Below are 21,388 nucleotides of genomic sequence, written 5' to 3'. Positions count from 1 at the left end.
CATTGAGCAGCCCTGATGTGCTGGTGCCCCTCACTCCCAACTTGCAGCCCCCTCCATGGTAAATGGAAAACCTGGATCCCTAGTTCATAAGTATTTAAAAAATTGATTTTCTTAATGATTTTTGCAAAGTTCAGCTGCAGGACCCCTTATGTCCATATCTATGCCTTAGCAACAAAAGTCCTGAATCTGTAACTATGCAGTTGGGATGTTTAGAAACTGCAGGATGTATATGCTGCAAGTTGGCACACATCGTTCTTCTGATTTGGTTTCTCCAGGTGACTATTGGGTCCTCTCTAGGTAGCCAGTTAATAGCTCGGTTCTCTTGATTTCAGAAATATTTGTTCACTTGCAGTTTTGAAGTTTCCTAAATTGCTTACCAGAGTTTGTATATTCCAAGGTTATTGATATAGCGATTTACATGATGCTTCTATGTCTCTCTTCAGGTGGTGTTGGAATTACCTGTTGGCTTGTGGTTTGCAACAAAGTTGTGGCCATCATGCTTCACCCTTTCAGCTGAGGGAGAATTCCTGTGAGCTACAGAGTTCTAAATTGCATTTGCATAGTTTTCATGAACTATACTTGTGCATAAAAGGGGAAGGGGCTTTCTGAATAAGGAAGCAATGAGCTTGATTTTTCCATGTTTTATGGCAGCAGACTATCAATTTTTACTGGCTGTACCATCTTTCTTTAACTTGTCCCTCACATTCAGTCTGCTGTTTCTAAATAACAACATTACTATTCATAATGTCTCTTTTTTTTCATTGTTGGAAAGTAAAAATATTGGTCAACTGCAGAACCCCAAGAATTTGTCACTGCAGATGCACTGCAGTCAATTTTCAGTTATTAATTTATTATTAATTTCGATGTTGAACTGCATGGACAGGTATTCTCATGGAGCCTACTAGTTTTTGATGGACTGTATCATGGTTGTTTTTATAAAAGGTTGGCTTTTTGTTTGTTTGGTTGTATTTTGGGAGGGGAGAAGAAGGTAGTAAGGGAAGTTCTTGGCTTATTTTAAGTTAGATGTTGATTTCCTGACTTGTCTATTTGTTGTGGACCTCAATGCACTTGGGCTATCTTAGAAAATGTATTATGTATGTCTTACAAATTGCTACTTCCTGATCCTCTCTAAACTGCTTAATATGTAGCAGCTAGCTACACTTTCTTTTACACTTCTATCATCTAGTGATGACCTGCTTGCTTGTATCTGTCTTCCCATCCCAAGTGGCCTTTCTTCAGAGAGGGAGAATCGGATCAGATGCCTCTTGTCCCCATCCCCGAAGGAAAATGAGCCATTCTCTGTTTCTGACTGCGGACTCCTGTCACATTCTTCTTGTGTTGGCCCAAGAAGAGGAATAAATAAGCTCTCATTTCAAACATGCCAGAGTATAGGCCCAATACATGTTTGGGAAGGAAAGATGGCAGTTTCATGGTTGAAAGGGAGGTGGGAGGGGGATAGTTAAATGTCAAAAGGAAGACTTCAGAACATATTTATGATATTGTCATCTTGCAGGATGGCCCAAGACTCCGCCCATAAAGTAAAGTAGTCAGTGGTTCAAATATCTAAAGTACTAAACAGATTTTAAAGGAAAATGGTAAAAATACAGGACAATCCCTACTTAGATCTAAGCTTTCCTGCTTACTTAGCTACAATAAACTAGCGGAGGTACGTTGTCTTATAAGGAAGGTTTGAATGCTACCAACCTGTAGAAGAGTACAAAAGGTGCTTTATCTCTGAACTACACTGGTGATGTGTCCCTAGCAGCTCCTGGCACCCTTTTGCTGGAAGGACAGTGATCTGTAGATTTGTAAAATTGCTGACTTAGAAGCCCTGCCCCCACATCCTGTGGAGGGAACTGCAGCCCCTCCCTCGCCACCCCATCTCCCCTCTATATTGATACCAGGACTCCTTGCCTGCCTGCAGTGGAGTGGCCTGTGCAGTGAAACTTCATCAGGTCAGTTGCATTGTGTCCTCCATATTCTTGGAGGAGTGGGTCAGATTTTACTGTGTTAAGGAATGACTTCTTAAGGTCATAATGAAGTCTTGAAATCAAGGGTGGGCAAAATATGGCCCATGGGCCAGATTCAACCTACCACCTGATTGGATCTGGCCTGTGGGGCATGCCTGCCAATTGATTGAATGTGGCCTGTGGCTGCCCCAGCAGCGCTGCACATGGGGCCAAGCCCTGCCCAGGTCAGCTGGTGCTGCACTCCTGCCTCTGCCTGCTGGCCCCAATCCTGGCCAGCACACACAACTTATTGGCAGGGTTGCTCCAAGTGCAGCTACAGCTGCCTGGGTACTGCCCCAGCCCAGTGCTGTTACTGCCCTGTGATCCTGGTATCACCTGCCTGTCTTGCTCCCAAATACTGTTCCCTGCCCATCTGCATCCCCATCCCACGTAGGGTATTTTGTTGAATTGTTGCTGGCGGGGGGCTTGTGCGCCGACCTAGTTCATGACAATTCATCAAACCTCTCTGTGATCTCCAGGCCCCAATAATGACCCAATCCTGTCTTAAATGATGTGTTTTATTTGTGTGTGGGTTAATGTAATGTTTTTCTTGGTACTTGCATTTTTAACATAGGCTTGTTTTTATAGTAATGGTTGTATTTAGCAAGTGTTATACGTAAGATATGTAGCACCAAGTAAAAATACTGGGAATAAGAATTTGTGTGTAATGGTTTGTTTGTTTAATTTATTAAAATAAAGTTGTTCAGTCTCTATTAACTTTTTTTAAATTACATTTTTAAAAGGTTCATTAAAGTTTCCTCAGTAGGTAACTAGTGATTTCTGCATAAGTTACATTCTGCAGCCAAATAATGGGTTACACATACGGGGTACAGATTTTGATGTATTTTAAACAGATGACTTCTAATTGTAATACTGATATTTGAGTCATAAGATTCCTCTTATGATACTTCAGTTTGCTTGTGTTGCACAGGAATGCAACAGCAGCAAGACCAAGAAAGGCAGCATTGTTTTTCATAGCAAAAGCTTCAGCTGGTGTGGATACCTGTCATCTCTTTTGATCTTGTCAGCTTGGCCAGATGCAGCTTTCCTGTGACTATATGTATGACTACACTGATGGATTTGGTCAGCTAAATATGGCCAAAATAGATGAGAGCTGCAGCCAAACTTACTGAAGCTTTTGATTTTTCTACCTACTGAGCTACTACACTTCTCTAATCAGGCTGTCTGGGTGGATTGAGGGCAAGCAAGCTTTCGCCCTTTGGGAACTGTAGGCAAAACTTGGTTTCTATTTTGTCGTAGTAAAACTTTTAAATATGGATGTGTCTACCGTTACATAGGAATATTGAAGTCGCAGCTATTCCTTCCCCAGTACATTTTTGATTATACCAAATCATCTTTAAAATCATGCCATTGCATTGTTTAATCATAGTATTTTATGTTTAATAAAAAAGCTATGACTCTCTCAGAGGAACGTGCTGCAAATGTTCAGATTTAAGTGTCTTGTTTTAAATAATTAGAACATTCTTATGTTATTAAGAATTTTGATAACCCACCAAAATCTGTCCTTGCCCCTCTTTGAAAACCAAATACAAATGCATGCAAAACAGTTTGTCTATGTCTGTCACTTACTACATCTAAAATATTTTACTCGTTAGCAAATATTTGATGTTTCCTGTATTATTTTAAAGCAGAAAACAAAACCAAAAATCCATTGTATAGATTAAACCTCCCACACACACACACACCCTCCGCCCCCCAGCATTTTTAATGCTCTTTGAAGACTGCATTTCCCCCAACCTTCCCAAAATAAGTAAGTGCTTTCAGTTAACAAAAAACTTGAAAATTCACTAGTTGATGTCAGTCATTTAGGGTAGTTATCATAGAATTTGCTTTGATCAATTCTAACTTCTGAAGCTTCACTTTTTGCCTCTGAGCTTTATGAATCTGGTGAAAACACACAATAACATCACATGTCTTTTATTATATTTGAATTTTGAAACTACTTTGGGACTTTTTTTTTTTTTCAGGTGTTAACAGTAATAGCCTAGTAATAGCTATAAAAGCAAATGGCTCAGCCCAACCAGCTGACAAAGATCTCGCTTGAAAATCTACATTGAAAGCTTGCATTTTGTCCCAAAGGCTCTGTAATGAACAATCAGAAGAACTGAACTGTAGAGCTGAAGACTTTCTACCAGAACAAGGCTTAACTTTGCTAACCTCTCACGGAAGCCAAAATCATCAAGTGTTCTGAATTAAGTATCCTAATATGCCCAAGAATGCTCAACCTATTGATCAATCGGATTGTAAGCACCCTGATGCATCTTCTGTAGAGAAGTACTCTTCTGTGATGGAGAACTTCGTTTTCATGGTTTTATCATATCTGCTGAATAAGATCACTGATGTAAAATTTACTCAGAATAACATTTAAGTGAGATCTTAGAAGGTAAAAAAAGCTGCTTTTCAATAAATGTCGAACATACTGCAAGAAGATTTAAAAAACTGGCTACACTAATTGAACATTGCATTAAATAGCTATTTTGCATCTTCTGAGGATGAAAGTGTCTGTATAGACTTTATTGGCGGTGTTTTAAAATCTCCACACTGCAAACCAGGATTATTTGAAATTGTACCTCTCTGGTCATCTTGTATCCTTTCACTTTCCATACTTTTCTCTTTTTCAAGCAGTCTCATGTTAAGGTTTGAATGGTTGTCTTTTAAAACACTGCCCGGTCCAAAGAGCTCTTTCATAAGAGTGTTTTTTCTTTCCATTAATGTCCTGTGAGTGTAATCTCCATCTTCAGCTGGACTGGCCTTCTGCCTTGCTTTGATAAATTTACCAAATGATGGTTCATATACACCAAATGAAGTTCTTGCCTTTGCTGTTTTACACTGGTGTCGACCTGGCTTGTTGCGAAAGCTGCCCGTGTTGGATATTGGACCTGAGGCTGGAATTCCCTGATGCAAGTTTTCAATGACTTCTGTAAAAGTATACTGTTTTTTCAATCTAGTGGGTGTTCTGTTCCTTTGAGTTGGAGTTACACATTTATTTGCTGCTGTGTTGTCACTTAACTGGTTACTTTTTTTCCTTTCTTCTTTTTCATTCTCTTCCACTGCATCTTTTTCCTGATTACTTTCCCTTTTTGGGGCATCATCTGTAGATGGAATTTGTTCATCATTTAGCAGTTTTTCTAGTTCTTTCAGGAAGTCAGCTTTCCTTTCTTGCACTTCTTTCTTTTTCTTTCCTCTTTCCATGCATTCAAAATGTATTTTTTCTTCCATCAGCTGTGTTTCTTCCCTCAAAAATACTGCAATGGAATAATTTTATTTAAGAACAGTCTTACTTTTAATCATTGTTTGTTCTAAAAATAATTGTAATGCTTTATTAGGAGCATTAGGCAATGTTAAGACACTTTTATGTACATATTGTCAGACCTGTTTTACACAACATTATTCTCTCCCAGGTTTATTCACTGAAGTATATGGCAGAATGCTTGTTCATATGAACTTTGAGAAAAACATAATTTCATTGACTAAAGTATTAGACAACCCATTCTTTCACGATGAAGTAGCACTCATGGCCAAATAGGTATATGAAGGCTGCCCCTAATTCAGATCAATCCTCCAATAAGAGAGGAAAAGGAGTTATGTCATGCTGTTTACAGCAAGAGAGAACAGCAGCCTTTGGTTCAGAGAGAAGTCCCACTGCAGGGGGTGTCCATCTGTCCAGCAGGTTCACTAATCAAGCAAACAACTGAAATTAGATGAGCACCTTGGGGCCCAAAGGAATTAAAAACACTAGCAGCAGATCAGATAGCTTTGTTGCATCTTTACAATATGGTGGACAAAAAACAAGTCTGGAGAGCAGCAAGGCCCTTATGACCTCAGATTTTATTGAGACAGAGGGGAAAGAAGGTAGATCTAGACCAGCCACTAGACACTATTCCTCTAGTAGGTATACATTGTTAGTCTCTCAGCCCACATCTGAAATTGTCCCTCTGCTGACCACATGATGGGGATCAGCAGTCTTTTTAGTATTACTGACTAATGTAAGGTCAGTTGTCAACCAAGCTGTCGTAGTCCATGCTCAGACAAGATGCCTGGTTTTTATGAAGGTCACTGAGAGTGCGGTTAGAATCACAAAAGTACAAAAGGTGCACAGCTCTATTTGCTACACAAGTCCTGCGGCATCTCTAGAGTGGATTTCAATGGCTTTTAGTATTACATATTATTTATTATTAAATGTCTTTATTTTAGGTTGGATGCAAGCTAAAGCCTATGATACCACTGTATAGTATATTTATTCTGTTTAGATAAAATCAAACAAGGTCTTTAAAAAGTATTGAATGTACCTCTGAATGTTCTATTAGAAGTTTCTGGCTTTAGTAGTTTCTTGGTTGGTTCAGTTTCTTCTTTCTTGTGTGCTGCATCTTTGTGTGCTTCATGGGCCCTTCCATTTTGACTTGTGTTTTCTGTTGCCCTTTTCTCCTACAAATCACAAGATAAGATAAAGGCAAACACACCCTTGTATTCTTTAAATGAAGTGAATGAGCAATGAAATGATTTTTTTCTGAATAGAAAGGATTGTATTTGGAATAGTTTATTCTGTTTACCACTATCACATGACTTATTTTTCCTGTGGCATGGTTGTACTAATGATGTGCCCTTAAACATTTAAAATATTAATACAGTTTTAATTAAAGATCAAGGCGCACAGCTACTTCTGAAGAACAAAATTACAAAATACGGATATTCAGGTAGATACGGAATAAAATATGATTTTGGAGCAAATATTTGAAATATTAAGGAAACTGTATCCAAATCTTTCATACCTCAGTTAATAGAACTGCAATCTTTTCTCTTTCCTGCTTTTGATGATGCAGCTTAAAACTCTGCTTATCAACTTGCACTGATTTGTTTAAAATAAGACCTGTAGAAAATAAGGACATGCTAATTGGGGAGAAACTTGACTATTTCTAAAACTATATTTGAAAATAAGTTATCTAAAAATCTGATAGTAGTACTGCAATGTATGATTTTAAACATCACTGACTATTTATTTACATAAGGCAATTTAAAAAGAACTAGAAGGCAGAAAAATGTGAGATTTGATTTTTATCAAAATCCACATAGACAAAAAATGTTAAAGTATGTTAATCTTCTGATATCACAGTCCTCTATTTATGATATCACAGTTGGGGCCTTTGGAAATTATATGTCATAACAGAAAATCATAATTTTGTTTGTGGAACTAGATGAGGAGCAGGACCCTACTTTCATTGTTTTAATCAGAAACAGTATAAACAGCAGCTGAATTTCATGATGGTTGATCATCATGGTTGATAGAGTGATAAAGCTGGAAAATAAACAGTAAAATAACTTAATGGGCCAATGCTGGGGTGCTTAAGTAGAACATGTGGAAACAATTGGTAAGTACCTCCAAAACATGTAGCCAATTACACTCATAATGAGTTACGGTTAACATTCTGGTTGAGTACACTGGCATTAATGGACTGAGTCCTTATTTCTCAAGATTCTAAACGAACTGAAAGCAAAGGCCTGACTCTTACAAGACCTTATACATGCACGTAACTCTGTGTGCCTTGAGTGACTACTGATACGCATGTTTTGAGCAGTTAAGCACTTAGGTTAGCGTTTGAAGGCAGGCTTTAGGGCTTAATGTGGAGCTTGGGTGCTTACACTATTTGAAGGGTCTCCAATGGAGGGGTGTAAAAAAAATACAGCAAAAAGAAGTGTTGCTATGTAGACTTCATTTCTTTAATACATTTTTTTCCTTTCATATTCATGATTAGAGAATTTCTAATAATCATGAATGAACTGATTAAGGCAGGAATGTGATGATATGCCACAAGTAAATTTACATCTATTGCACTCCATTTGACACCAGGGCTGTCCAACTGGTGGCCTGTGAACTGCATAAAGCCTGTGAGGGGTTAATGGGCAGCCTCCAGGCTCCTGCTCAGTCACTGTTCTCCCTATTAGCTGCTATTGCAACCAGAGCAGTTTCCAGGCTCCCTCTTCTGGTTGCTTCTTCCTGCCTTGGCCTTAGAGGGCAAGGTAGAACAAAAGTGTGGGAAGCTGAGGGTGAGTCTAGAACTGCACCCAGGTGATGCAGCAGTGGGCGCAGGTTGGCAGGGGGATTACACTCAGCACAGCAATTGTTAGGGAAGTGGTGCCCATACAGATGCATAGTGCAGGAGTACAGGCGAAGGTATTTGGACTGCCTGGCATAGTCTGAGGCATGTGGTCCCCAGGGGTTTAGAAGCTGGACAGCATGGTTTTCTGGTGGTGTTATTCTTCCTTGAACTGTTCTTTTGTAGCTGTTGGGAATTATGTTAATAGATAACTTTTTGGTTACTTAAGAAATCTGGATGCAATCTAATTAATATCTGTGATTTCCTTTGCTTTTTGAACCTGTAATGAATGCTGCCTAGTTATTTTAGAAGCATTTTAAGCAGAAATCCCTTGAGCATTTCCAAGTTTCAGGACTAGGGGGAGCTATGCATCCAAACTACTATACGATTTAAACTTTTCCTTCAGTAAGAAGCAAGCTTGGAGGAATGTCTAACAGAGAAAATATAATTTGAATTCAGTTCTTAGGCTTATCAAACAAAATACTGGACTTTTCATGCATATGATAAAATATCACAAGTTTCCCCCCAACTGAGATCTTATTCTTCTTATTTTAGGACAGTAAGAATTTAAACTGCACACTGTAGAACAAATGCAACAGCAAAAAAAGAGGGAGTAAAACTTAAAAAGAACACGTGTTTTATTGTGGTGCAACTAAAATTTGGACTCAACACTTGCATAATAAAATTGCCCCATTCTGAGCGGGGAAAGAAATTTATGCCTTTAAGTACAGTCATTTGAATTACCAGGGCAACAGTTTTCCTTCCGGAGTGCCAATTTTTTTTCTATAACTTTGGAGCGGTAACGTTCTGCCAATATTTTAGGAAAAGTCTTCCTAAAAAACCAACAAAGACAAGAAAACCCTTACCTTAACCCAGGAGAAAATCTGTGATTTAGGACACTGACAGACATTCAGTTAAAGGCACAATGGGATCCCAACAATTGCTGCTGCCATGCTACATGTGCATGACAGGAGGTGCAGTCATGGGACTGGGGATCAGATCCCAGCTGCACCCTATTGCCAGTGCTGGGGGAGCCTGGGATCGTGATCCTAGGCTTCCCTATGTGCCAGCAAACAGTAAGCCATGCTTGGCATGTCCACCAGCAGGTCAGCGCTCCTAACTGCAGCAGTGCTCCAGAGCTTTGAAGGGCATTCATAGACTCCCAGCCATGGGAGCACCAGTCAGTTGACTGGCACTCCTAACCTCAGGACCATACCAGATCCTTGAAGGGCTCCAATGTAGTCCTGAGGCTGGGAGTGCCAGTCATCTGATCGGTGTCAGCTACGCATTCAATTTAAGACATGATGGGAATCAGCCACAAAGTTATTACACATTCTGGTAGTAATTTGTGTAGTTTATTTCTTGGTTTATCATACTGTTAACTGCACAGTATGTGGCCAGGTTACTATTATAGACACGATTAATGGGTAAATCATGTCTTAAGTGTAAGGTCTGCCAGGGGCCTCAGGGTTATGCAAGAGGTTTAATAAGTTTAGGAATCTGCTCTTTCCACACCGTAACCAATACAAATAGCAACGCTCCCTGCAAGCTCATATTAAACGTAACTTCTAGGAAATGTTCCTATTTTGTTCCAGGGGAATCTCAGGATTCTTGGGAACAGTTTGCATTTACTATTTGGTGTACTCTTGTCTTTTCAAAAAAAGGGAACACTGCTTTTCAAAAGTAAGTTTATTATCTAAGGGAAAATATCTCTAATGTTTATCTGAACATCTATGTGATAGAAATATTCTTTAGATTCTAGGGAACTCTTTTATTAAAAGAACTGAGAGAGGGGTTCTGTAATAATGAGATCATTACAATCTCTGGTTGTCTGTTTGAATTTGCTTATGGCGACTAATCAAAGAGCAGCAAAACATACTGTGACAGAATGTGGTTTCATTGTCATCTCTTTGTATATTTCACTGTAATATCAGGCAAACTTTGTAAATGTATTCATGTTACAATAATTTTGCATGTATCGGTTTCCCTGAGTAGCTTGCATACTAGGGAAAAAAGAGGTTAATCATGTTAAGCAGATCACCCCAGCTCTGGATCCAAAGTGCTCTATTAGTGGGCAATGCTCCATCAAGCAACAAAGAACTAATTGGCCTATGCTGATGCTCCAAGTGGACCCTCAAAAGCACATGAAGAGATTCACTACTGTTTCTGGTGCCAGGGAGGCACTTAAGGCAGTATGCTTAGGAGAAGGTCCAGAAAAGGGAGATGCTCAGAGACAGGAGGAGAGTAGCTTGACAAGCTTGAAAACAGCTAGGGCTGTTTTTACGACAAACTGTTTGAGCTTTGGGGCCCAAGGACTCTGCCTGCTGTACTACTGTTATCCAATAAATGTTTTTATTTTAAAAAGTTGACTGTGTCTCTGCATTTGACTGAGTCTACTCTGTTCCTTCAAGAGGTAAAATTCCTCTCTAGGAACTAAGCCAAAAGGTAGCTTTCTGAGGCAAGGGGGTCAAGTATCAAAGAGCCAGGGCTCACCCTCTCCATAAGCTACACTGAGGCTGGCTTCAAGGAGTATTGTATAAGGTTGGGGAGTCCCAAGCAAGTGTTCTCCTGGAGAACCATTACACACGGAGTCTTTTTCTTCTCAGACAAGCTGACACTGAATATAAGGCTCGCTCCTAAACATTGTTCACATAGATGATGTCCAATAGCCATCTCTTCAAAGGACAAGCAGTATAAGTTTCAGTTCTGAAAGGGTCATAATGATTTAATGGGGTTGGAATATTGCTGTAGCCATGAAGATCCAGAAAATGTACAAAAGGCAAACTTTTTTGTGGTATCTTTTATTGGACCACCTGCATAGTTATTTGGGAGAAAGGCTAGACAAGCTTTTGAGACCAAATTGATCTTCAGATCTCCTGCAAAAAGGAGCTTGGCTAAACTCTTCCCCAGCTATCTGTTGATCCAATAAAAAAATATTACAAATACATCTTTGCCTCTACACACTTATTTATACATCTCTGAAATTTAGACAGAGTCTACAGGGCTTAGGAAAACAGCTTATAAAATCACTATTTGAATTTATTTAAATTTTCTCATGTGCTAGAGATTTAGCATCCCCTACCAAAACTAGCAGTTTGCTATGGACTACCATTTATGAGCCCCCATAACTCAGTGAGCTGAGTTCGAAGGAGTTCTACATCTCACAGGGATACCTGTGTCAGGTTGATAGGGAGAAGCCAAAGAAAAGTGTCTCCCAGCCCTTCAGATTTGGGGGGTAAGCACAAAGCTGAGAAATCTCATCCTGTAAGATGCACGTATAATTTTGGCAGTATTTTTCCCCTTAGTTTCTGTCTCAATCTCAAATTCTTGATTAGAAGAGTAGTTCTCATGTGAATTGTGTGGCATGTACCAGGGAAACAGCCCCTACAAAAATCTAGTATCTTGAAGAGTTTGCAGCTTCAGTTTGACTGTAAATTATGTACAGGATTCTGGAATCCATGTATGATGCTGGAAGCTGGAGAGAGAAAATTTTAGTACTAACACTTTCAGGATGAATGAACACAGGTGGTCAGGAGAAGATATTTATCTTACTGTTCCTCAGTTTTATCCAACAATTTGACACCCCAGAGGATGGGGAGGCAGAGGAAAAGAATGAGTTGCTATAATCGAGAGTGATGCTGGGCAAAAAGCCATACTCAAGGAAAAATACTGCAATGAAGAAGACAAAGATACATTTAGAACCTACAGGACCATTTTAGTAAAATCTTATAATAGGATTTCCTCTGTCATGAATGTACATGTAGAGACAGGCAGTCACTGACTCTGTGATGCATAAATTAGTTCATGCAATGGAAGACAGCTCATGGAATTATGCCAAGAAAATGATCCTCTGATGGGAATATTTTTCCCCATAATAAGATTTAAAATACTACTTGGATTTTTCCAGATAGTATAATGAAGAACCAAACAGATTACTTCTGCAAAAATCTTCATTAATTACTTTCGGATGTTTAGGCATGTTTCTGCATGTGTCCCTATGGTGCCTTTGTTACCGCGCTGTCCTTTAGTATTTCCTTTTGGCAGAGTAACAAAATTGTCAGTCTTGAAGGACTTAAGATTCTGTCTTTGATGACGTGGGAAAGACTTGGAGAACCACATCCAATGATTATTTTAATATCAGTGAGAATGTATCAGGATTTTCCAAGGGTAGAAAGGAGCAGGTTTACCATGTTCTTATAGGATGTCAACACCAAAAGGAAACAGGTAAAGCTGAATATTCTTAGTACTAGCTGGCAAAAGCAACTTAACAATAGGAACAAAAAAGAGCTATTGTAAGAAGGTAGCTGAAGTAGAGACAAAGACCAGAAGTAACATCATGGTTGGAAGGAATTCCCATTTAAATTTTCTGGATGATATTAGTTGCACCTGTTTCTCCTCAACAGAAAACTCATTACAATTGGTGGGAATCTGAATTGTAGATGTTTGATTTTCTAGAACTGTAAATGTATAAATTTCAGGAAGAAAGTATATTTTTATCCTGTTAACCTTTCAGTTATTTAAGTTATATACAGACTGTTAGAAATAGGGTTTGTATTATTTTTAAGCATTTTAAGAATATGATGATCAATTTTTCTACTTGATTACGTGGTTAAATGCTAAATTTCAGCCTAAAATATTTTTGCAGACAAATTCATAATATCTATTTAATAGGTCCCAAAAAGTATATCAGGATTTTATTTGTATTACCAAGATGCTAAAAGGCACAGCTCAAGCCGACTCTATTGTATAAAAGCTGAAATTATGTGTCATGCTGTTTCATTACTAATAAACAGATCACAGATTTAAGGCAGCAACAATACTTAGGACTCACTGTCCTTATACTTTATTTCTAAACCTTCTGTAAAAGCATTAACGGACATAAGATTATACACTATATGAGCACTAAATGTCACTAAATAAATGTAAATGTCATTAAATAAGTGTAGGGGTATAGGTTGTAGCCGTGTTGGTCTAAGGAAATAGAAAGACAAGGTTCCTTGGGTGAATCTCATATCTTTTATTAGACCAACCCAAATAGTTGGAGAATAGTTATTAAGCAAACTTTTGGGTTCAAAAACCCTTCGTCAGGCTAAGGAAGTTTCAGCAGTTGGTGTGTGTTCTTCCTGGATGGAATGAAAAGTAAAGAAGCCAGAGGCTAGGCTGGGGAGTCAGTTAAATAAGTGTAAAATTTGGCTGAAAGTGCATAAACTGGGTTAGAGATTAAAAAGGTTTCCTTAATTGCACCCATAAAATGTATGAACAGAGAAAAAGGCAGTTGGTTGTCCAAGCTGTGTGTACAATAACCTATTTTGCTTACATATACAGACAACCCCTGCTTAGTGCTCTTAATTGGTTCCAGAAAATACGAGTGCTAAGCGAAACCACACTAAGTGAAATCCATTTGCCCATAGGAATGAATGTAAATATAGGTAACTGGTTACCACCGCTTCTTGCCGCCGCTTCTCCCCACTAGCCTGCTGGCCGCCCCAGTCCTACGTGCCAGCCCGAGCCTGCACTCCTACTGCCCCACCCTAGGCCCCCACTGGCCTTAGCCCCGGGCACCAACGCAGGCCCTGCACTGATGCCCGTCTGCCCCACTCACCGCCACTGCTTCTCCCCACCCATCCGCCTGCCTGCCCCGCTGCTGGCCCCATGTGCCAGCCTGGGCCCCTGCTAGCCCTGACCCTGGGCCCTGCACCTCTGCTGCCCCACCCTGGGTTCAGGCCCCTGCTGGCCCCAGGCACCAGTGCAGGCCCCACACTCCTCACCATCTCCGCTGCTTCAGCTGGTAAACTCAGGCGGTGGAGCAATCCACAGGAGCATGATGGATGTTTGCAGCCAGCCAGGAGCAGAGGGGTTTGCAGCATCCCTGTTACATGCCCAGTCGACTGTAAACCCCACTCCGCTCCCAGCTGGCTGCAAAACCGCTCCCCACCATGGGATGCTCCACTGCCCCACCAGGCTGTATTCACCAGCCGTGCCTGGCTTCTCCCCGCCAAACACACACTCATACCTGCCCCCTCAACTCGCTGTCACTCACTGCACTTGCTGCCACTGCCACCGCTACTTCTCCCTGCCTTCTCACCAAAACTCGCTGATTCCATTGAGCGCTATAGCGAAACTGGCTGAGTACTCAGTGAAATCAGGTATCAATTTTAAATGAGTGCTATAGTGAAATAGCGCTAACTGAAACCGCGTTAAGTGGGGGTTGCCTGGAGGTGCAATTTATGCCTCTATTTCAGAAAATTTATTTCATTTCCAGTGATAAAGCCACATGAGTACCACCTTAAAATAAAACAAAAATGAAAAAAAAAAAAAATACCTTTTTTATGAGGGACTGGATCAGCTTTGTCCTGTATACTTTTGAACATATGATTTGTGTAGATATTTCTTATACCAAGTTCTCGTTCCCTTTCCTAAAAAAAGATCCATACTGTCAAACTCCTAACATACATTAATGATTCCTTTTTTAACAACTTCACTTCCTCATTTAAAACCATTAATGAATGTATTATTCATGAAAGTAAAGAACAATTAGCTTTGGTGCAAGATAGACATACTGTAGGAAGATGCCTTGTAAAAGCTCTCTTTCAAGCACCACCCTACAAATACATTTTGTCCTGAAGCACAGTATTTTTCAAAGCTCTTCTTTTCCTACTGAAACACATTTATACACATCAAATACATCAGACAAATTTTACTATTTTTGCACCCACTTTGGCTGGACATTTTGAATAACAGGAATATGCAAGTAAAATACATGTGCAATATTCTGTGTCTAAGACCTACAACCTTAAAGATATTTAGGCACCTCATTTCTGTTAAAAATCAATGGAAGTTAAATGTCTCTATAAAGATAACCTTGACCTCTGACAAGCAGGCATATGCCACTTCTAAGGCAGCCTCACAGATTGATTCTATAAAATCATCCTTAACAGAATGATTTAGGATGATCCCTACAATAGTATCCTTGCAGAATCTTGATCCTTCCTAGGAATGCAGTTGCAATTGGATGAGTGGATTTATTACTACATATTTAGGTAAAAAACATGTCATAGCTATACTATAAGAAGCAACTTAGGTTGGTATGATATTTATTTTTTTGCATACAACACACTTTTTTCCACAAAAGTCAGATGCTGGAAATTGGAATGTGCATTATATGCAAGAAATATAGTAAGAGCAGGTACTCCTGCATAATGGGTAAACCTGAAAGTAAAATCTGCAGCAATATGCAGGAAGCAGAACAATGAGCAGGCTTGGCTCCCCAGCTCACTGGCGACGCACAGGGGGTGCACGTTTACCCCCTGAGTTTTGTGGTGCACCCCCTGCAAAAAGCTTGGTGGTGCACCACCTACACCCTTGGTGGTGCACCCCCTGCTGGTGGCATCTGCAGCTGGTTGCCAACCACTGGTCGGTGCTTGCCACCCCCTCCCCCAACACTGCTGTGGCTGCCTGCAGGCAGTCACTGTGCTCCCCCAGCTCATGTCCCAGCTGCTTCTACTCCATTACTTACTACAAGGACAGACCTTTTTTTCTTCATCCTGTCTTTCATAACAAGGTGTGTATTATATTCCAAGACATGCTGTATGCATGATAATACAGTAAAGATGTAATTATTATATACTTTTCCCAACTGATGCTGTTTATTAACAGATAACAGACTAATTTGTTTCATTATTTTTACTAAATATAACAGCAAACTGACAGGGAGGGCATAATCTGTTAAAAACAAAACTGTTTTAGCTAAAATACATAAAACCCTAGAAACATTTCTATTGGCCTACTTGTCCAAGCTTATTTTTACAAACTGCAAACTTGATGCCAATTTTGATTGTAGAAATTTCCTATACAGGAATCTAACAAAAGAATCAGTATGTGTTGGTCTAGATTAATAAAATAGTAACAGATAGATATTGTTATTTGATGCAACGTTATTAGATCAATGGTACCATATTTTCTCACATACAATGCATACCTTTTTTTCAAAAAGTATATGCTGTAAATGAGTGTATCCATTATATGCAAGACATATGACAAGAACAGTTTCTTCTTACCAGGCAAAAGTGCAAGTCTATATGCCATCCACAGGGAGCAGAATACTTAGTAGCCTTGGCTCCCTATCTGTGGCTACTCAGTTACTTACTACAAGGAAAGATCTATTTTCCCCCCTTCATGCTGCCTTTCAAAAATATGCGTATCATACTTCAGGGCATGTTGTACATGAGAAAATATGATATTTCGTCCAGTTATTGGTCTAATAAAGATTGACATGTTGATCTAATGACAATTTCACTTGTTTCACATTTTGACTTTTTGGCAGTATACAAACTTTAAAAAGTGCAACATTTGTCCCATTATTATCTTATGTGATAATATAAACAAGATGAGAAAAATATTTGAGATCAGACACAACACCCTATAAAAAACCCGTCTTAAACCCGGAATACCTTAAGTTTTTGGTGAAGACAAGTAATTTCCATTTGCAAGGCCTCTGTGATTGTTCGAGCTGCTATACTCTTTTTACTCTCAGCTGCCATTTGATGATTAAAGATGCTATTTTTCAGCTTCAACTGCTTTTCTAAGCCCTGAAGACATTTAAAAACATAGGTGTACTCAATATAGTTGATGAAAATTTTAGTTAATGTCAGATTTAAAACACAAGCTTATTAACATTATGAAAAATTGAAGTTTTAATAAATACTGTAAATAAAATCCAATATTAAAAGTTTGTAATACTACAAATACTGTCTCTCAAAATCTACATTTAAAATGAACAAAAGCTTATTTCAAAGCTAATTTTACCAAACAAAATACACTGGTACTCAAGAATGAAAAAAATAATTTATTATAATATATTGCTAATGTGTTCATTCCAATTTAATCTTTTTTAAAGACCTAATTTTCTTTTACACTAAGGTAAACTTAGTTACACTAAGGTAACTTTCTTATTTACACTAAAATTTTTACACTTATTTACACTAGAACTGCCAGCAATAGAATCAGGTCCTTTATCATTTCGAACCCAGAGAATATATTGAGTATTTAATGCAGTGTGTCAATATTAAAATCCAAGCACTCAATCATCCAGTCTTTCAATGACGAAAATCTTCCATTAGCTCTCACTGAGAGCTCTGCAAATAGGAAACTGCAAATAGAATCTGAATTCTTTACAATTTCTTTGCCTTTTCATGCATGCAGGAAATCTCAGACTTTGTTTTTTCCATAATGCAGATGGTGAAATACCTTCACAATTACCTGAACCTCCAACCCTCACCCCCTGCACTGACTGCTTCTATGCTCCGAGTGTATCATGGGCTGGGGTGGGAGGAAAAGGTAGGATGTAGGGTTGTGCTTTTTCAGCCCAGCTTGTTTCCCTGCTCCTTCCATGCTCTCAGAGTTGGCAGGGGGCCACAAGGAACGGTAGCTCCAGTATTCAAGTCCCTGCAAGAGCAGCCACAGCAGCAGAAGATGCTTTCACCCCCTCAGGTAGAAATGGGAGCAGGGAGGGTCAGATGGCAGAAACAGCAGGGAATGGCAGGGTTCTACCCCCAATATCTGCACCTGGCACCAGCCTCTGCACCAGCAATCACTGTCACTCCCTTCCACTTTCTGCAGGGACAACTGCATCCACCATCTCCAAGCTCCTGGGTCTGCTCAACTGAGCAGCCCCTGCCAGCTCTGATCACTCTGCATCATCCCCTGTCATGCTATCGGTGTGCCCTGTCTGCTCTGGCACCTCATGAGATCCGTTTAAGGGTGATACAGGGTGTAAGGAGGTAAGAAATAAATTAGTCTTTAAGTGGGATGCCACTAAATTCCAGAAAGTTAAGGAACGGTGCCTTGAGTCTAAAAAGGCTGAGAAGCACTGGCTTAACCCTTGTACTTAAGGAAGGCATTACTTTTATGTCTCTACAGCAAGGCCCACAAGAATTGTGTCTATGAATTTCAGAAAGAAAGAATGATAAACAGCTATCTCCACTAGAGAAGGGTCACTGAAATGCAGATGACGACATAAAAAGCAGATAAATAAGGGTTGTTCTAATTCTGAAGTAAGGCTTAGAAGAGCTCCCACACAAAAACAAGAAAAGATATATTATTATGAATTTATGAGGAGGTTGTCTTTTTATTCTTCTTTAAGGTCACTACTCTTTTCTCTCAATTTTCTAATGCTTATTATGAATTTTTTTGTTTCCTCATGTATCTTCTCTGTACTTTGTTTGTTTCTGGAAGCATATTCCACCCTAACAGGGATCCTGTCTAATCAAATGTCAATGATACATGCAGGTATCATAATGATAGGTACACTGTATTTAAAAAATGAAATGAATAACATCAATTTTTATACTACACTTTTTGTAGAAAAACTTCAAATCACTTTAGAGATATTCATTAGCATACACTCTGTAAATTGTTGTCCCTCCTTTTAGCAGATGGATAAGCTAATGCTCAAATTCACTGCTTTGACCAACATTACATATATGAAATCAGCAGTAGAGCTAGTCCTAAAACTAGAACTCCTGGTTTGTTCAATTCATTGGTCAACAGTTGCCCTACACATAACAGTAGTGAATGGGAGTACAGAGTGAACAGAAGACTATACTGGATATAGTTTTACTGTAGCACACCATAATTTAAGGTAATAGGGCAACAGCTTGACTTAAGTCCTAGAAATCTTTACTTCTAAATTTAATTCACTGATATATATTTGCAAGATTTTATTTTTTAAAATTGGGTCATTCTGTTAATATTATTTGGAGATTACTGATCAAAATGAGTGCTGAATTTCTACTTTTTCATGCTGCACTATAACAATTAATTTTATGTGTACTGATCAACAATTTTGCATCATTCTTGTGCAATTGTTTGCTATCATAGTACTAAAAAATACAAATATATGTTGCATATTACCTGTATTTTTTTATCACTGGCTTCCATTTTTTCTGTAAGGACTGATAATCTGCGAGTAAGTTCCCCTCTCTCTGCGAGATTCTTGTCTTCTGAAATGTTATGCAATGTTTGCAAAGAATCTTTAGTCCTTAACAGTTCTGCTTCAACTTTTCTAAGCTTCCTCAGTGTTTTTCGCTCCTGCTCCTGAGACTTCCTAAGGAGTTCCCTTAGACTTCTTACCTCATTATAATGTCTTGCTATAAGATTAGGCAAGTTATTCTCTGCATTTTCATATTTACCTATTGCTTTCAAGTGCTGATATTGAAGCTGTTTCAGAAGCTGATTTTCTACATTTGAAGCTTCTAGTTTATGCTGGAGATCTGACAGTTCATTTTTCAGTTCTTTAGTTTTGTGAAGTCTTGCTGAAAATATGCGTTGAGCCAGAACATCTTTTTTCTGAGAGACTGTGGTATTCTGATTGCTTAAGAATGAAGTGTTCTGGTGCTGCATCTTCTTAAGTGGCAATTTCTTGCTTCCTACATTCAGACCAAAACAGATAAATCGTGATACATATATTATTTAAGGGTGGATAAGGCGTAACTTTACTATTCTTATAACTGGTTATCCTAAGATTTTTAAATGTAGTGTATATGACAAATTGCCTATAATCCATACCACAATTCCTCTATTCACCTATTTCATCCAGATACCCCCAGAGCAGGGATTTTTCCTGATTACACTTGGCCACAACTAAAGTCAAGTCCATGTCAAGTCGAAATGTTTCCTCACCTGCTTATTCTGTTAGACCATCTTTGTTCTACTTAGCCATAGTCTTTTATTTTAGTAACGAGAATATATGAGAGCTTCTTTTGAGGCAAACAAAAGCACTCTATGAATCAACTGGTACGATGTCCTTACAAAAGCATCTCCAAAGCCAACTGAAACTAAGTTTCTCTCTCAGTCATTCAGTGAGAATCAGATGTATATATAGGTCTGATCTGACCCTTTTGAAAAGACTCCCATTAACTCCAGTGAAACTAGATCAAACAGTTGATTATGAAAATTCAATGCATTATGGAGAAGGAAGAAAATGTCAATTTACTGTACCTGCAAAAACTCAGAAAAATAAAGTTATGGCAATAATATGTATTTCAACAACTCTGCATCTAACCACCTAACCAATTCTAGCACTTTCAAACCATTTTTAAAAATGATAAATAAAAGTCTACAAATACACATATAGTGTTTTTTCAATCATCAAGCATTCAGATTAGTTGTATAGCTTTCCTTGCCACGTACTGCATTTGCTAAATATTCTTGATCACTTGACATTCTAAATTACCACTGCTTACTTTGCTGTCCTTTCACAAAGTAAAACTGAACTAGACAGAGATTTATAAGTCTTAGGCTATAAACAGATGCCTTACTAGAGTAGTGATTCTCAACCAGGATGCTGGGGCACCTTTGGATTCCCTAGATCCTTTGAAGGGAGCCATGGGAAATGTGAGGAGATAAGCAAAAAAAGGGCAGGCTAAGGCTCTCCCTCCCTTGGCTTCCTTGCCCCCACTGTCTGATGCCTCTGCAAGGGGGTAAACACTGTAATCAATTAGTTTTGGAAAGGGGATGCCACTCCGTTCATAAAAGTTATGGAGGGGTGCCTTGAATCTAAAAAGATTGAGAACCACTGTATTAGAGGCAAGTCTGATTGTCTGACCTAGATCAGAACAGATGAGGCTCAGTCATTTACATACCTTGCCCTTCCAACATGCATTGCTGTTCCTCTGCCAGTAGGTAGAGAACAAGAGCACACTTTTCCCTGGAATTACCCTACAGATGCACAGAGCCACATCCTGGGAAAAAGCATTAACACATTTTTATCTTTCAGAGAAACTTAGTCTGGGACAGTGGACTTGTATGTCTGTAAGATCCCAGGACAAATTCTGTGTCTATTTACAGCCTTACTATTTACTTCACTTGTATCAAAACATTCGATTTCTTAACAGTTCTAAAGCATTCCAGGCAGCACTCCACTAAATAGTTATTCTTATAATATATATAAAATTCAAAATGTCCTTGCCATTTGCAAGAAAAATAGGCAGACAAATTCTGTGACTCAAACCCCATGGGATATAAGGGATAGATACAGTTAAGCATGCCTATTAAACTAGCAGGTAGAATGCATTTAAATGAAAATTATGGATGGGACACAGCAGCAAATAACTGATCAAGTTAAGCCAGCTTGTGTCTTTTAATTCCATGGCTTCTCTGTTGAGTTTTATTAACGTATTTATTATTTTCATTTTATAACTTTGTATTATGCGTTTTTTGCTGTCTGTTTATTAGTAAAGACCCAAGCTGGAATTTCTGGTCAAAACC

The 21,388-nt window shown here is 38.8% G+C and overlaps 2 protein-coding genes across 6 annotated transcripts in view; one reads left to right on the top strand and one right to left on the bottom strand.

Annotated features, from left to right (window-relative positions):
* Window positions 1–4,465, top strand: part of WRB (tryptophan rich basic protein) — a 17,022-nt gene extending 12,557 nt beyond the window's left edge. The window contains exon 5 of one of the 2 annotated variants that reach the window (XM_014520391.2): window positions 3,998–4,465. In XM_014520391.2, coding sequence (XP_014375877.1) covers window positions 3,998–4,074 — 77 coding nt within the window. In that variant the 3' untranslated portion in view covers window positions 4,075–4,465. Of the gene's footprint in view, window positions 1–443; window positions 574–3,997 lie in introns of those variants that run through there. The other variant, XM_014520392.2, reaches the window with a different exon arrangement.
* Window positions 4,466–4,470: 5 nt separating this feature from the next.
* The window catches only part of LCA5L (LCA5L, lebercilin like), a 20,183-nt gene continuing 3,265 nt past the window's right edge, over window positions 4,471–21,388 (bottom strand). For 3 of the 4 annotated variants that reach the window (XM_006024673.3, XM_014520390.2, XM_025205357.1), the window contains exons 3-8: window positions 19,034–19,548; window positions 16,573–16,710; window positions 14,445–14,538; window positions 6,800–6,897; window positions 6,320–6,455; window positions 4,471–5,275 (exon numbers count right to left, since the gene is read on the bottom strand). In XM_006024673.3, coding sequence (XP_006024735.1) covers window positions 4,503–5,275; window positions 6,320–6,455; window positions 6,800–6,897; window positions 14,445–14,538; window positions 16,573–16,710; window positions 19,034–19,548 — 1,754 coding nt within the window. In that variant the 3' untranslated portion in view covers window positions 4,471–4,502. Of the gene's footprint in view, window positions 5,276–6,319; window positions 6,456–6,799; window positions 6,898–14,444; window positions 14,539–16,572; window positions 16,711–19,033; window positions 19,549–20,763; window positions 20,795–21,388 lie in introns of those variants that run through there. The other variant, XM_006024674.3, reaches the window with a different exon arrangement.

This window comes from Alligator sinensis, unplaced genomic scaffold (assembly GCF_000455745.1).
Source record: "Alligator sinensis unplaced genomic scaffold, ASM45574v1 scaffold424_1, whole genome shotgun sequence".
Taxonomy (NCBI): domain Eukaryota; kingdom Metazoa; phylum Chordata; order Crocodylia; family Alligatoridae; genus Alligator; species Alligator sinensis.
Note: the sequence above shows the minus strand (reverse complement) of the source record. Positions and strands in the feature narration are given on the sequence as shown.